At 33.3% G+C, this 17587-nt stretch overlaps 1 protein-coding gene across 4 annotated transcripts in view; it reads right to left on the minus strand.

Moving 5' to 3' along the window:
- The window catches only part of LOC149805353 (uncharacterized), a 60938-nt gene extending 43991 nt beyond the window's left edge, over nucleotides 1-16947 (minus strand). For 3 of the 4 annotated variants that reach the window (XM_089949578.1, XM_089949587.1, XM_089949574.1), the window contains exons 1-2: nucleotides 16873-16947; nucleotides 9937-9999 (exon numbers count right to left, since the gene is read on the minus strand). In XM_089949578.1, the coding sequence (XP_089805704.1) occupies nucleotides 9937-9999; nucleotides 16873-16937 (128 nt within the window). In that variant the 5' untranslated portion in view covers nucleotides 16938-16947. Of the gene's footprint in view, nucleotides 1-5449; nucleotides 5567-9936; nucleotides 10000-16872 lie in introns of all 4 variants that reach the window. The other variant, XM_089949575.1, reaches the window with a different exon arrangement.
- Nucleotides 16948-17587: the final 640 nt, after the last annotated feature.

Raw genomic sequence — 17587 nt, forward strand, 5'->3', positions numbered from 1 at the left:
GGGCTGATTGTAATCAGTAACTGTAATCATCTGTAATTGATTACTGTTTTTAAGTCATCACATGTAAACTGTAATCAGACATTTTGTTTTTATAAACACAAGTAATTGTAACTTAATCAGTTACAGCAAAAATAAAAATATTCTGAAATGAGATAAGTTAATGATTACAACATGATGCCATTTTTGTGCAAACATAGTGCTGGAATTTTAAATTTTATAATATTGAGCATTTGAGTGTGAAACACACACACACACACACATATATATATACATATATATATATATATATATATATATATATATATATATATATATATATATATATATATATATAGAGAGAGAGAGAGAGAGAGAGAGAGATAGTAGTCTGCAGTATTTTTAGTATTTGTGTATGTACTTGTATTCTTGTATTACTTTAGAATAAACAGGCATTAGGCAAATGGCAGATGATACACCCTTCTCACGACCTTTTCCCAACTGATTTTGCTGACCCTATATTTGAGCCAAAGACTTGACCATTGTATGATAAGATGGGGACCTGTATGACTGAATTCATGAAACAATGTGAAATCGAGATAACATGCTAAACTTTAATTAAAATTATCTGCACTGAGTAAAAAGTTATATGTGTACATGGATTGAGGTCACATATTTATATTTTCAACTGCTATGTCTTTGAGGTTGTGGCTATGGTATGTGACAAACTGTCCAGTCATAATAAATAAATGGTTAAAGCTTCATTGAAATTTATTCACAGAATAACATTTTCCCTCTACAGGACCTTGACCTATAGGCAGGGCTGTGGCTGTGGTATGCAATACACCATACATTATATATAATAACCTAACATTTCATTCAAATATTTACAGTGGTTCAAATGTTATACTTATGACAAGGACACAAGTCACATATGTACATTTTCCTTTCTTGTGACCTTGACCTTGAGCCGAGAGTGTGACCATGGTATGTAACTCACCAATAAATCATGATGCATGTAGAAGTTTAATTTTTTTCAAATTCAAACTATTACAAAGTTATGGTCAGGACAAGTAAATTTTAATGGCTGGACAGACAAAGTCATAATAAAATACACTTGACTCAAGACAGGCATAAATAAAAAACACAATGCTTTTCACATGTTTAATACAGACTGAAATATTTTTGTGATTTTCTAGAAGAACATAATTAAAAGTAATCTCAATGAAACTAATTACTTTATAATAAAAAAAGTAAAGTAATTTAATTAATTCTTGGCCTAATAGTAACTAATTATAAGTATAATCAAAATTTTGAACAATAAGTGCAATTTTTTCATTTAGCTAAAATTAGGTAATTAGCAATAATAGTAACTAAATATAAGCGTAATCAAAATTTTTTAAAGTAATTGCAATTTTGTTCATTTAGCTAGAATTAGGTAATTAGTATACCCCTACATATCTCCATACTTACAAGCTATGTCACTAAGTATATGACCTGACCAATGTTTCAATACTATAAATGCATATTGGTCTTTTCCTGCCCTGTTAGTATATGTATAGTCATGAAGTGGGGATAGTTTCCAAGTTATGAGTCAATCGTAAGTCCCATACTCCAGGACCTGTGTTGGATGTAAAAGTGCATTTATCTCCCAATGCCCATTAAATGTGTAATGGCTGTAGGGTGGGGATCAAAATTTTCCAAGCAATGACCCATTGGCATATCCCCAAACCAAAGACATAACCAAGGTCTGTATTAAATATACCAGGTATTTTTTTGTTCTATCTCTTCATGTCCTTCAAACCTTTATTTGGTTGTAGTGATCTTAGCAGTTTCCAGTTAATGACCCATGGCAACATTCCACATCATTGGGGCAAAACCCATTCACTATGTTAAAGCACTGGCCATGATGATGATACAAGGAATGCTTGGATATGCATTGACAATATGATTTTTTTTTAGATTTTTGTTTTGAACTCCCAAACCAACCAAGGGTTCATTTAAAACCTTTTAAACTATGATATACATATATACACATCACCCATTATCATATTCCAAAGTTTAAAGTCAGTATCTGCAATGGTGTAAAAGGAAAACCATGGTTTATTATGTAAACATTTATCAAGGCAAATAATTCTCTAGAAAAACCAATGTCTTATGATAAGTATGGGCAATCAATGTTTTACTGTATTCAGCAAATGCGTAAGTAGGTTATAAATGTAAGATTACTATGTATTAGCCTGTCTGGATATATGAATTATTTTTATTGTCAGAAATAAAACAATTTAGGTCATATCCATACTAACACTACAAGAAAACATTCAGTACTTTTTAAAAATTTTGAATACAGTGAAACCTGTTCATAAAGAACAATTAAAAAAACATGATAATGTGTCCTTTGTATTTATAAAGAAGCTATAAATATTATTCTATTACTTTATCAACATGAGTCGGAAGATATCACAGTATATAAAACAGAGATTCTATTATGCAAGTTTTGCTTGTCAACCTACAAATTGACCAAAATAAAGAATCATTATCAGAATGTGGCAGATTCTGTTGAAAATAGGTTGTAAGTAAAACATGCATGAAATACTTCCTCCCTCTTCCTAACTCACAAACAACATTGGCTGCAACATAATTGATAGTCATATGATAGCAAGGGCGACTAAAAGAAGAGGAATGTAAATAGGTAATCATATGCATAGACATTTCTAAACATTCAGTTATGACTTGTATATTTTATAATACATATATTTTGCTCATTGATTTAAAATTTAATGCCCAATTTGTTACAATGCATCTCAAAAATCTATTGCATGAATAGTTTTAAATTGTGCATATTTTTTCCTTGAAACAAATTCAATAATCTTCAGCAATATCACCAAAACAGATGATTCAGTTTAATAATAACTAATGTGCCTTATGATTTCTCTGATTATTTTTTTCTCCTAAATAACTATTATGAGACTGCCATTAATAATCTAATTCATTTAGTTTTCAATTTTGCCTTTCAATCATAATTTAAAGGAATGCACAGAGAAAAGGACAGACAGAGGTAGATGTATATAAATTATGGATACGTAAAAGAGTAGACATAATATTTAAATGAATATTTAAGGTAGGAAACATTATTAGGTCTTTAAGTTTGTTCTTGCAGTCGAAATAAGTGAGTTTTGAGAGCACCCTTGAATGTGATCACTGTGTCTTTGTGTCTAAGTTCAGTGGGCAATTCATTCCATGTTGCTAAGGCCCTGGTATGCAAAAGAACGCTGTCCATATGACTTTGTTTTCATAGTGGGAATAATGAGTATAATACTGTCAGAAGAGGAGCGTACGTATCTTGATGGTGTGTACACATGAGTGAGGTCGGATAGGTATGTTGGACTAGAGTTCAGCAGTGAAACGTAGCACAGAGAACAAATCTTGTGTTTGATTCTGGATTGAATGGATAGCCAGTGCAGGGTACAGAGCAGCAGAGAGGTGTGCTCTGGTCGTGGTACTCTAAGTATGATCCAAGCAGCTGTGTTTTGAACTTTTTGAAGTTTCTGGAGTAGATATTGAGATGAACCAGACAGAATTGAGTTACAATAGTCCAGTCTTGAAAGTACTGATGAACACACAAGTGTTTTAGTGGCATCAACTGAAAGATATTTGCGAATTTAATGTTGGTGTTGCTGATATTTATTGTTTGAGGTAAAGGATGTAAATGAGAAAGCCTTTGTGTTGTAATCTGAATGGCCTCAGTTTTATCATCATTCATCTGCAGCTAGTATGATACATAATGATACATGTATCTTAACAGTAGTGGGCATATCATATTTACATTAATTATACTGGCCCCAAATTAAAAGATAAAATAAAAATATGAATTTTCACTTGATGAGACTTCATTAATTGGTTGATATGATTTCTTCGTAAAATCTGACAATTATTCATGATGAATCAACATTTCCACATACCAACCACTGTTTTTTGACAATAAAATAATCAATATATAGAGATTTCATTTACCTGTTATGATTGACATTTTTTTTATGTTAAGAAAATGGGAGCCTAATTTTGCCTTTCTATTGGAAAAAAAGGATCCTAACCTGACTGCATGCTATAAGGGAGTTTGCCAATTGTCTGGGTCTATTAAAAGAAGGGGGCAGTATATAAAGATGACAAGAGCTTTGGGATACTGCATCTGGTAGACAAATAAAAAGCCCAAATGAAAGACATGCAGAGACTTCAGTGCCCTCCCTTTGGCCATTTACCATCATGGTTCTGAAACATCATTTTGGCCCATGATGCTTTTAAAGCTGCCAATATGCTATGCATCATGCCAATACACTTTTATGTTTCCTGCTAAACTTTAAAAATAATTGTTAAATAGCCACTGTCAATAAAATGCAAAATTATGAAGTGCCTGATTAGCCCCATGCTGACCTGACTGAGAGGATTGGCTGCAAGGTTTGAAGATTCCTATTCAGAGAGCAGGATTTCTCCCATGAAACCTTGTGAATTATTATTTTATTTAAATCTGAATTATTTAGCCAAAATTAAGCAACAAGTGTCAATAATGTCTACAGCAGGTAAATAAAATACTTTAAACTTTTGAACAATATTTTGCTGTCTGGCATTGAAGAAATTAAACCAGAACACAGTGATATATTGTTCTAAAATGGAAAGAAATAGGTGTTATACTATTTATTCTGTCATTATTATTTAAAAACACATCACCATCTTGACCCTTTGAGAATTCATCCTTGATAGTTCACTTGATTATAGATAAGGTAAGTTTGCATATTTTCTATCTTACATCCAATATGATACTTTCTATTAAATTTTGTTTTTTTTTGTTCAAAGTGTCAAAGGTCCTATTCAACCATGAAATGTATGCTGAACTACTTTGTAATCATCAACAAAGTAGGATTTTGCATTAAGGACTATACTGTAGCAGTAAATAGAGACATTATGGGGAAGTGATGAAAAGACACTATCATTTGAATTCAAATATTGTCATTCTGGAATGAAAAAATTACACAAACTCACTGAAATAAAGAATACTTTCTTGTATATTTCATTAATTTTTTTACTTTAATGATAATGCATGTTTTCAAAAACATTTTGTGACACTACCATGCAGTTACCTTGATGCAATTTTTTTTAAATCATTGAGAACACTACAAGTGATCTATAATATCTTTTCCTTCTCTGCTACATTTTATGTAATAGTGATTATCAAGTAAAAAGATAAGGCAAATGAAAATCCCAAAACCCAATACACTCTGACCAAACTGACTTAGCAGGAAGAAACACACCTGTCTACCACCACCCCACACAGTGCTTGTTTCAAAAACCCTAGTCAGTGTGGAAGAAAAGTGCATGGAAAAAGTATCTGCATAAAATCATAACAGATTTGAATATACATTGGTGTCAATTACTTATGTGCATCCTCCCCCATTCACATCAAAGTGAGGAACATTACAATGTTTTTCTTCTGTTCAGTTCAGGACTTAATTTCAACTGATCTTCCTCTGGTAATAAAGGCATCCTGGCCACAGATGTGATTTTATATCTCTCCATGAAATATCTTTTCATCTACCTAAATAAAAATATACTCCACTATGAACTTTTGAAATTACTGCACAGTATCAAAAAGGAATACAGAAGAAATACTATACTATTACATATATATGAAACCAATACTTCCATACTGTAAAAGAAAATGAAATTCCATATGATTTTCAATGTGGCAAAAGAGTTACATGCTTGTCATCTACAGGGTATAATCAAATAGTTTTCTGCCAATAACGTCTTGAAGCATAGCCAGGAATCAGGCAAACATATCATACAAGCAACATCATACACTTTCTGCAAACAATAAGCAGAAAAATGGAAAAGAAACTGCATTATAGTGAACTGCAAAAATCATGAAAACCATGCTTAATATGCTTGTATAATATTTAAATTATACTGAATTTCAAACATTTTGTAAACAAAATTAGGTGCCACTTTCAACATTTGCAATCAAATACTACAAACAAACAAGACTTCCTCTGGAAACCAATATCTACTGGGCGAAAGACTTTCCAGGAATCTAAGATAAGACTGTTTCTTCTTTTTACTGAAATCATTTATCTGATATTCATGAGAAACTCCAAAATACTAAATTTGGTTATAAAACTATTTTCTTACATGTTGGAGTTAACATATATACAAGACATGTAAGTGCAGACCACATTTCTTTCTCATGACTGCTCCAGTGGCCTAGTGGTTAGAGAGTCTGCCTTGGATGCAGGAGGTCGTGGGTTCAAACCCCCAACCAAGTCATATCAAGGACTTATAAAAATGGTCATAACAGCTACCTTGCTAGGTGCTCAGCATTAAGAGATTAGTGTTAGGACTGGTTGGCCTGGTGTCAGGATAATGTGACTGGGTGGGACATCATGCTACACACCTGCGGCATGATGCCCCAGTGCTAGACATCAGTATAAACTGCCACACTGCAGACATCAACATGATATGACTGCAAAATTGTTGAAGCTATGTTAGAAATCCAAAATACACACACATTCTTTCTCATGACCATTGACCTTGAACTTGATATCATGAATAGAAAATCATCCAGTTTGTCTAACACAGTGTCAAGGTATACTGATGTGCTATGTTGTTAAATCTATAATTAATATGTTGTGGAAAAACAACAAAGTTATTTAAGTGGCACTATTCAATATGTTCATCAGAGATATCAGCAAAATGGACTTTATAAAATTCCATTCATACTTGTGCTATCAGTGCTCACATGCAACTACAGCCAAAAACCTGAGTCAGGGCTTTTGACTTTAAAATCGGAGAGCTGACTGTCAACTTATTCACTGACATGAAATAAAATACAAGTCACTGTGTTCACAAGTGTAATGAAGTACAAAAATGCTAGCAATAATCTGACATGATTCCAAGGTCAATGACAAGTGGTTTTCAAATTCCTACACGACAGAGCACATATTTTGGTGGTCCAATCTGCACCCTATTCATTCAGAACCAATTAAATAATGCAAGAAGTGATTCAATAACTCCATGTCAATGCCATCATTCACACAAAAGTCACAGTGATATCAAGATTTTCAAGATGGCTACTAAGATGCCATGTTGGAGTTCCTATGAACACCATTTTTCTTCAGAAAAACAGCCATTCAGGAAAAGCAAGGGTAGAAAAATCTATTTTTATGGTAGCCCAGGACAACTAAACATTAATGCCAAACAACCATCTCCACCAATGTGAAAGCCAAGTCAGGCAAAGATAAAATATAAAACAAATATCATCCTAAATATTATTAAGGATTTTTATACATTTTCCAGCAGCAAGCATTTGATCACTGAATTGTAAAACTGTGATAGGATGCCCAAAATATAGCTGCACAATTCTGCACAAGAGTGATGAGTGATTACTGTTGGTAAATGCCCACACTAATCTTCATGTGTCTGATACTCCAGTAATCACAGTGCACAATATAAGCCCCTTTGGGAAAGCCTCAAGGAAACTCAGAAATGTTTGTCTTTTCTCAACACACCATCATATGGTAATGGTTTCTTAAATCTTTAGCTTGACACACTGAATGATCATGATCTTGTGCATGTATTACACTTTTGGTCTGTTGAAGAAATTAGCACATGCTGTAGAGCATGTGACAGTTGCTCCTGTTGGCTAACTTTAGCCAAAGGAATATGGGAAACTTAAACAATCAAACCAATCACAATTGTTGTTGCATACTATATTTGCTTGAGATGTTATGGCTAAAAGAATTCCCACAATGAAAGTTAGTTCACCAACAGTTCAGAAACAAGATTAATAGTGTTGGATTAATAATAACATGAACCATAATGAAGTCCATTTGGACAGACATTACAAAATGGGTAAGTTTATGATTATGGGTGGCCAACTACTAGAAAACTGCTACTCAACAAGATACCATCAAAGAAAGGAAATTGTTCAATTAATTTTTAATTGCTGAACAGATTAAATATGCATGTAAACTTGTGTGACACTTTCCATTAGCACAGCTGACTGAGTTACAAGTATTGTGTGCAATTAGGTCCATATATGACAAAAGTTGGTGAAATATTACAGTAATTTACTTGGCAACCAGACAAATCTACTGACATGTTTTCAAAGCAAGTTGCCCAGAGACAACCATGGATTTTCAAAGTTTTCTACCCCTGTAAATATTTTCAGGATAACCATCAAGGCAGTCATTTCAGAGGTTAGACCAACACAACATATGAATAACAAAACACATGCATTGCAAGAAAGGTGGGATTTTTTAATGCTGGTACTGATATCCATTTCAAAAAAGTAGCTATAATGAGATTCGTCAAATTTTCTTTGGTCACAATTGCATCATTTTCATTTCAGCTACATATAGTGAAAAGTGTCTGAGTGAAAACTCATTGTTGATATGATAATCCCTTCAAAAGCAGTAATGATAAGATTTTCAATAAGGCCACCATTGACCAGCACCATTTTATATTTAGGATCAACATAACATCATAAAAAGTCTTTTAATTGTTAAGACTCTAGGTTTAAACTATGTAATGATTAAAAGTGAAACTAACAAGTTCAGTAAAATCAGTGAATAATTTATTTATCTAAGTTACAAAGTGACAACTTAAGAATCACTTACAGCATCATGAATTAAATCCCAAATAATCCTAAATGTCTTATCACAAGTCTGAAAGTACAGAATGTACTAAATGAACTCCAATAGTCTTGAATGTCTTGATGTACCACAATAAAAAAAATTCCAGAATGTCTTTGAATGAATTCTCAATAATCCCAAAGTAGTGTTTTAGTCCAAACAGTCAAAAAGCACATTGTAATTCCAATGAATAATTTTTTTAAAAATTGTTCCAGACTTATATCTGAACACAACTATAAATGTTGATCATATATTCCTAAAGACTGATCTGAAACAGGAATGAATAATTGTTTACCAAGTCCCCTTTATATACATATCCACCTGACCTAACTCATAATAGACTGTTCTGTAAAACAAATCATTTCAATGGAAATTTCCACATGCCCTTAAACTCAAATTAAAATAAACATCTTGTTACTACTTAAAACATGACAAAAGTCAGGTAGGCATTAACTCTATTCACAACCCTCAATTAAAATCATGAAAAAGTCAGATACATGGTATCAATACACAAAACATAAAAAGAAACACTTCACCAAGACCATCTCTCTCTGAGGAGCAGCAATAACTAGATTTTCAAGATAACAAGCACAGTGGATTTTGGATGTCCAAGGGACACCATTTCATTTGGCACCAACAAAACATCATAGGAAGTCTTGTACTGAAAATCCCATGTCAGCATGACCATTCTTTCAGAAGGAGTAGTGACAACGAGGTTTCCAAGAAAGCCACCATGGAAGACATGCTGGAGGTCAGACTGGACACCAATTACCTAGGATCAACTAGACATCATATCAGACACCAGTTTCACTTAATATCAACTAAATGTATTAAGAAATCACCATATTTTCAGAACAAGTTGTGAAAACAACATTGTGAAGATTGGAACCATTTTAATTTAGGATCAACTAGACATCATAAGAAAACTTTGGTTAAAAACTTGTACTGCTATAACCATCACTCTGGAGAAGTAGCAACAAGACTTTTGGTGAAAACCCCATTTCAATATGACCTTCAATTCAGAAGGAATAGCAATAACATTGTTTTCAAGATGTCCATCACGGTGGCCATACTGGATGTATTATCAGTGCATTTTTCATACATTATCAACTACACATCATAAAAAACTGTTGGTGAAAACCCCATGTTGCATGTAAATTTAGCTATATGTATGTAAAGATTGATGACATAAAGGTATAGAAATAATAAAACAATGTTTCAAAATATATTCATTGCAATCTCAAAGATACAGTAAAGCACTGCAGAGTCAACTTACAGATTTTTATCTGATCTGAAATAAGCCTGAACCTGCTGTTCTAGTCTTTGCCTCAAGTCTTCACTGAAAGAATGAGAAAAAAAGCAATTTATTTAAGCATGAAAAATCATAAAAGAAAAATTCAATTCTATATATTTTCATGGTTTTGAGGGAAGTTCTGACTGTTTCAAAAGACAAATCATTGTTAATTGATTTTTTTTACATGTGTTTTGTAGCAACTATCAACTCCATTAAAACTGGTATCACAAGAAAAAGAATTCAATGAAAAATTACATATTCATTATTTTATGCACGACATATGACAGCTGCAGAGCCATATCATAAACTCACATGTCAAGGAACCAAACCGACACATGATCCATAGTAGTACCGACTGAAAGAAAATCTATGAAGGCAAAGAGAAAAGCAGCCATGCATCACATTGTTGTTTGGATCATTATCAATAGAAATAAACATTTATCTTGATCTGAGTCAAGGACATTGTGTTTATCATGTTCTTTATTATAATTTTAGTAACAGAATCTTCTGGAGTGGAATTTTCCATTAAGTATTAGTCCTCTTTAGAAAATGCTCATTGTGACCTATGTCAAGTAGAGGTCTTTATAATCTTATTTACTGGGAAAATGATTTATTCATGCTGTAAGATCTTGAAGCAGAATCATAGTTGTGTTGAATGTTTGATCTGGGCTAAAATTATTTAATTCAAATTATTCTTCTCTGGAAATACAAAGTGCTCTATAATATTCTTGGAAAGAGACATTAACTGGGAATTATAATGAATTCAAACAAGGAAACATTGGATTATATTACTGTTATTCACAAAAGACTGTTGGCACATCATTACAATTCAGGTCATTGGTACATTAGTACCATAGAGACTACTGGCCATTACAAGCACATCTACATCTACAGAATTGGAAATTATCTGAAAAACCACTAAGTTGATTCAGAACTTTTTATTCATTAAGACTTGTGTTAGAAATGCTAGGATTATTTGGGATTTAATTCACAACACTCTAGGTCATTTTTACATTTTCACTTTGTGTTCCATGGAGATAAACTATTTACTGAATATTACAACATTTATTGGTTTTCACTCTTTTCTATTACTTAGTTTACTACCATATTGTTGTGGTATCATAAAATGGCCTGGGATGAACTCTGTGCCAGTACACACTTTATGACAGTTGTGCTCACTTCTTCAAAGCTCTGTCCATTTTATATTAACATGTACAACAGTGGTCCCCAAAACTTTTCATGCCTACTAGCACATTTGGGAGTTTATGAGAAAGTAGCAGGCACATGGAACCACTACTACTAACAAACAAACTCTGATATGCCTTTGTTGTTGTGGGGTTAAATACCATTTTTCAGCACACGATAGGCTATGCATGGTGGCCGAGTATTAATGGTGAAGGAAGAACCCAGGAAAACCCCGGGAAGAACCACCGACCCATGAGAAGCTACTGGCAAGTTTTCTCACATACCCACATCCTAGACTCAAACCCATGCAGACTGAGCTGAGATGGCAGTGATCCGTAATGGAGAATGCTTTAGACCACTCAGGGCCCCGATATGCCTTTGCATATGCATAGCACTGACATAACTTGTGAGTTTATAATCTGCATGTACATTTGCTACTCATATTACAGCCTTCATTATTCATTACAACCTCCTTACGTAAAAACGTAACTTTGATTACTAAATTTAGGAACCTAAAACAAGGGCATCCAAAAAGTCTTGGCAGGTGCCGAAGTGCCCATGGGCACCTCATTGGGGACCACTAATGTAAAGTTACAAAACATTTATGTCTGTGAAAAAAAACTTTTCTAATATCTGTAAAAGGTACAGTTTTCAGCTAATGAGATTCAGGAGTGATTATTAGACCCAACCATACACATCATTTGCAGTAGTAACTAATCACTTTTCAGGGAATCATAAATCATTCCATGTTCCATTCATGTTTTCATGTTGTTCCAGGGAATCGTAAATCAAACCATGTTCCTTCCATGTTCAGGTGTTGTCTCAGAGAATAAAAAAAAAAAACCATGTTCCACTGATGTTCTGGTGTTGTTCCAGGTAATCATAAATCAAACCATATTCCAGTTAAATTTTAGTGCTCTTCCAGAGACAAAAGCTTGAACATTTGTTTCCACTGTAAACATTCTTCAAAATCTGTTAGTCCTGTATACTAGTCAATATTTGGACAATAACAAGTCAGTCACTTCCAGCACCAACATTAGTAATGACAATAAGAAGGCCTTCTACTATTCCCAATATTCCACAAAATCAATCTACAGCAAGCATATAGCAAGAAATATCAAATACATCACAGAAATATCTATACCACTATGGTACAAATACTATTATGAGACATTAAATCATAACAACTTATGTTAACATATAATATGGAAAAGGAATCAAATCAGCACCTTAAACAATATACATAATGTCTGGGATCATGCCAAAAAGTGTTCAACAGTACGCTTTACAGGGTTTGAAATTGATTCTAATCTGCTAACTCCATGTGGTCAATTTTGCCAATAGATCACTATAATCCAGCAATGCATTAGCTATGGCTAATCCATCGGATTACTAGTCACTACCATAGAAGTCAATAATAGCTCATTAGATCTGATGCGGAATTGTTGTTTTAAATCATGCCGCCATTAAATAAATCTTAAGTGGTCTTGTGACATGAATTAAATAAAACATGAGATGCCAATCCCTTTAATGATTAATTGATCTCTTTATTGTGTTAATTCAATACTGACCAGCAATGTGATGAAACATAAAAATTTCACAGCAGAAATGAATAGGTATTATTCACCAGCATGGAGTAAATTAGAACAATTATTGTCAAAACAGTTTTCATGTATATGGAACTAGCCTGGTGTACAAGCCCCAAAAACTGATTTCAATATTGATGATAAAAATGATGTATGGTATCAGGCTCATTTTAGCCAATCAGAAATGTTGCATTGGCCACCTCAATGAATAATCCAGAATTATAAAGTATGATGTGTTTTAATATTTAAATTCTTGTTGATAAACATTCAATGCATTGTGCAGTGACAACCTGAAAGTGTGTTATGTATGCAGTAGCATTTCATGGCACATCAGCAATAGTGGCTATACGATGCCATCTACAGGTAAAGGTAAAGTTCCAAATTTGCAAAGTTTCTGTAGGGTGTGCAGTCACCACTAAATGTCAGAAATTAGACATTGTCAAGAGGAAATTAAATTGTTAATATGATCAAGAGATAAGAGTAAAAAAGTACCAGAATGCTGTGAAAATTACACATGAATGACTTAAGGATAACCCAGGAAAGGCTGTGATGTGCACTTTTTGCAGTGTGTATTCAGAGAAATACAAAAGTGTGCATGGTACTTCATTATGATTCATGCCTAGTTGTAAAAAATTGTATAAATCATCCCTGACATCTAACAATCAAGCTACTTAGCTCACGTGACCAAGGATAATAAAAACAAGAGATTCCATCAAGCTGTGGCATGCTAATGGACCAAGAAACAGAAGGTCCGAGACCTAGGATTCCATCAAGCTGTGGCATGCTACTGGACTAACGGAAGGTCAGACACCTAGATCTGATGATGAAAATCACATACAGAAAATTAATATCAACTGTCAACTTTAAATGGGTCTTCTTTTTTTGTGAAATACAGTTATAGTTTTAAGTTGATGCTAATGAATAATAAATGTTGATTTAGAAACTGAAAAAAAAAACTTTTTTATTCTGCGCAACACTATGTCATTTCTGTAAAGTGTAAAAAAATATCCCACATTTCAACTCAAAGTGTGTATGAAAATGTGATTTCTAAATGTCAACATGAAGACCCACTCCATGATCTTCTTGAACCTGTAACCCAGAAAATCTTATTTACTATGCATGTTAGAATCATACAAATAAATACATTATATAAAAGATGGAAATGTATACCTTAAAAAAATTCTGCATCTCAATCCAAGTTTCCAATTTTGCAAGTTGTCCCACATGTACAAAATCATATGCTATACAACATGTCAACTTGCCACTAGAATGGGATTCTCAAGAAATTCACCAGGAAATTGCCTGTTTCTGAAAAATTTTAGTTGCTTAATATCTCTTGCCATTTATTGGTATTGTTACATTAAATTTTGTAAAACCAGCTATAAACCTGACCTAACTACTCAACTGAAATGCTGACAGAAGCAGTCCAAAGTAAGCTATTTCGTTTCCACAGCCCAATTACTAAACATTACATCTTTTCAAAGATGTGCGCAGAATAGGCTGACATATCACAAGTCATGGAAACATGGGGGTGGTATTTTGTGTGTCCAAAAGTAATATTATTTTGAATAGAATATTCTGGTGACAATTGCCATTTTTTCAAATGATAAGCATTGCAGTATTTTATTTTCATTAATTGATTGAATTCAGTATGCATTTTAATTCAGTACTGGAGACAGAAACCTTACATGCGCAGAAATGTAGCGATAACAACATAACTAGAGAGCACTTTAGTTGAGCTAAGTGCCACCATCTTACCATTATGTACAGAGAGGGTACCCCTCTTTATGGGGCTCCCATTCTTTTAATTTTGATCGGATAATTTCATGAATAGCGGGAAAATTTTATGTGATAACCTGCACAAAGGAAACCTTTGGCTTTTCTTTTAAACTAAACTATATTGGTAAGAATTTGATACAGCTCAAAGAATATTTTCATGAAAAATCCACAAAACATGTAGATCATGGAGGGTTTCACAAGGAAGAGGTTTTATTTAAGTATCTAAATATAGAATGTGCCAAGAATATTGTAGTACTTATCTTCGTTTCGTGGGAATAGGGTTGTATTATAACATACCCTCTGTCTCATCATAAACCAGAAATGTGTCAGTTCTCTCCCTTGAGTACCTGGTAGAGGTATCAACCACAGAGTCTGATGTTTTACCAATAAAGGGCAACAAAATCTGTGACAACACAAGATCACCTTATCTGTATAATAAATATACATATATTTATAGTACATTCAGGTGATTTATTGTAAGGTACTTTACTGACAAAAACCCAGGCTCCTTCGGTAGCAACTATATACTTGATGAATATAAATATCGTTGCTACTGCTACCTGTAACCAGCAGTTTGTTTTTATTATTACTGCTACAAAATAGTATAAAACCTGTTTGATACCTTTGGATATGAAATTAAGCAGCCTATTTCGACAAAAAAGCAAAGTCCCAGTCTCTTGGTCTACTATTACTACCAAAATTGTCATGCTTATGTCGACTTCAAGATAAAAAATAAACGTACATGTCGACAGAAGCCCTTGGTCCCAGCTTCAACAAATCCTTTGTTTTCTAATCATTTATGTCAACAAACTGCCAGTTTCGACCCATACTTTGTTCAACAATCAGGTGATCTCGCCGCCTGGCTTTAATTTTCCTGCCTAATCATTTATGTCGACCAGGTGCCAGCTCCAACCCATACTTTCTTCAACAATTAGTTGATCTTGTCACCAGGCTTTAATTTTCCCACCTAATCATTTATATCGGCAAGTGGCCAGATCCACCCTGTACTTTATTCAACAATTAGTTGATCTTGCCGCCAGGCTTTAATGTCATGGTTGGATAATTAAAAAAAAACAGGCTTTTGTTTGGTCCTTGATAAATTAAATCAAACTTTATTGTAATTTTATGCATTGATTTTGCTATAGATAATAATCTCAATTACATGTATATGTATTTTGTCATTAAAATCTTTTACTCCTACATGTATTTTTATTTTGAGAGAATTCATAACTTGTTATCTCCGGGATATATTTTAAATGTATACCACTTGAACTGACATTGTTACAATATTGTATTGTAAGAATCATTTTCTTTTAATACCTCATTAGCATGCGTCAATGTATACAATATTATGCCTTCATTAATCATACCATGAGCCGCATATCTCTTTTTTGCTTTTATATACTTTTCACGATGACTTTTGTAACTAATTACATGTACTGTTTAAAACAACTTGTTGACATGTTTTCATTTCCCTGTGAATAGCCCCCATCCTCTTGGTAGCCTCAATAAGATGGGAACAGACTGACCAAAATCTAGGTCAATTTAAGTACATGTACTTGAAGCATGTAAATAACAACTATACAACCATGTGCTAATGCTGACATTGAATATTGTAGTGAATGTTTTTGACCGATCCAAAATGTAATTTGTTAATATACAAGTGTATTTCACACTGGTTTTGTCTTCATGTACTCAAAATTTCCATTGTAATTGTTTTCTAAAAGTGTAAATGCCACTCACTGATGACAGGCCACCCCTTACTGACGAATTCAACTTGTATCTTTTTCCAGACCGCCACCAACACTTATCTCGACATCCACCTATGTCAACAATATTTCCTCGGGCCCAAGGATGTCGACATAAATGGGTAGGACTGTATTAATTAGATTAATACAAATTTATACTTGTATCTTCACAGATGAGATGTGATTGTTTTGTTTGAAAAATAAGACCACCTCCCACCCTGTAATAATTTGAAAGAAATTTTTGAATTTTTTGGGGTTTCTCACAGTTCAGGCTGTTGTAGCTTCCATACCCCCTGCATAAACATCTTCATTTATGCTTGACAGTATTGTATATATATGGATGTAATTACAACTAATTTGGGAGTTTAATGATTCGTTTAAAATAACAGCCAGTTATATTTATTTGTCAAAATGGTGATAAACGATTAAATTAACAATAATTTAAATACTGCATTTTAAGCCCGCACAATAGGAACGTGTCCATGCGCTTCACTTGGGGCTACTATGTTGAAAGAGATGGGTTTTTTTTAATCAAACAACATGAGTTTACCTTCACCACTACTATAAGGTAGCAACTAAAGATTAGCTATAATATTTGCAAAACCGAGGAAATTTCTTACCTATCGTGCATTCTGGCTAATAAATCTCTTTGTGTTTGATAGTACTCAACATTAGAAGACGCCATTTGTAAACAAAAAAAATACCAATTCTATCTTCATGAACTAAAGATCTTCTAGCCTGGTACCCTGGGCTTACATGATAATCTAACACTGGTACGGCTAGGGAACCAGCTGAAAATCTTTTTACAGCTTGTCAAATATACCGCTTTTTATTAACTGCAGTAATCAGAGCGTTTTCTCAGAAGTTTTACGATATCGTTGTTAAATGATCAATTTCATCTCCTTAGGGACAGACCATTTCATTTTGGGATGAGGGCCGATGTTATTAAAAACAACAACAAAAACAAATAGTCTATCCTACCAACAGATAGTTTCAAAAATATTATTGCTCTGATTTTGTTGTTTTGTTTGTTGTTTTTTAAAAAAAAATAAAAGAACTAATTATATCCATTGTACTCGTTGACAAAAACAAATGATGTTGATGCAAAAGAAACAAAAAATATCATAGTTCGAAAGAAAATCCCAATTAGCTAGCCGGATTTGGGAAATCTCAAAACCAACAAACTCAATTAGCTTAGAATGCAAGTTTAAGATTTATAATTAACCTTTAACCTATATCAAGCATGAGATAGTATGTACTTGAAAGTTTGAGAATGCTACAAGTGGGGGATAGAGTAAAGCAGTGACGATTAAATTAAACTGTCCATTGCACAGA

Source organism: Sinohyriopsis cumingii, chromosome 2 (assembly GCF_028554795.1).
Source record: "Sinohyriopsis cumingii isolate HCF-2022 chromosome 2, ASM2855479v2, whole genome shotgun sequence".
NCBI lineage: Eukaryota > Metazoa > Mollusca > Bivalvia > Unionida > Unionidae > Sinohyriopsis > Sinohyriopsis cumingii.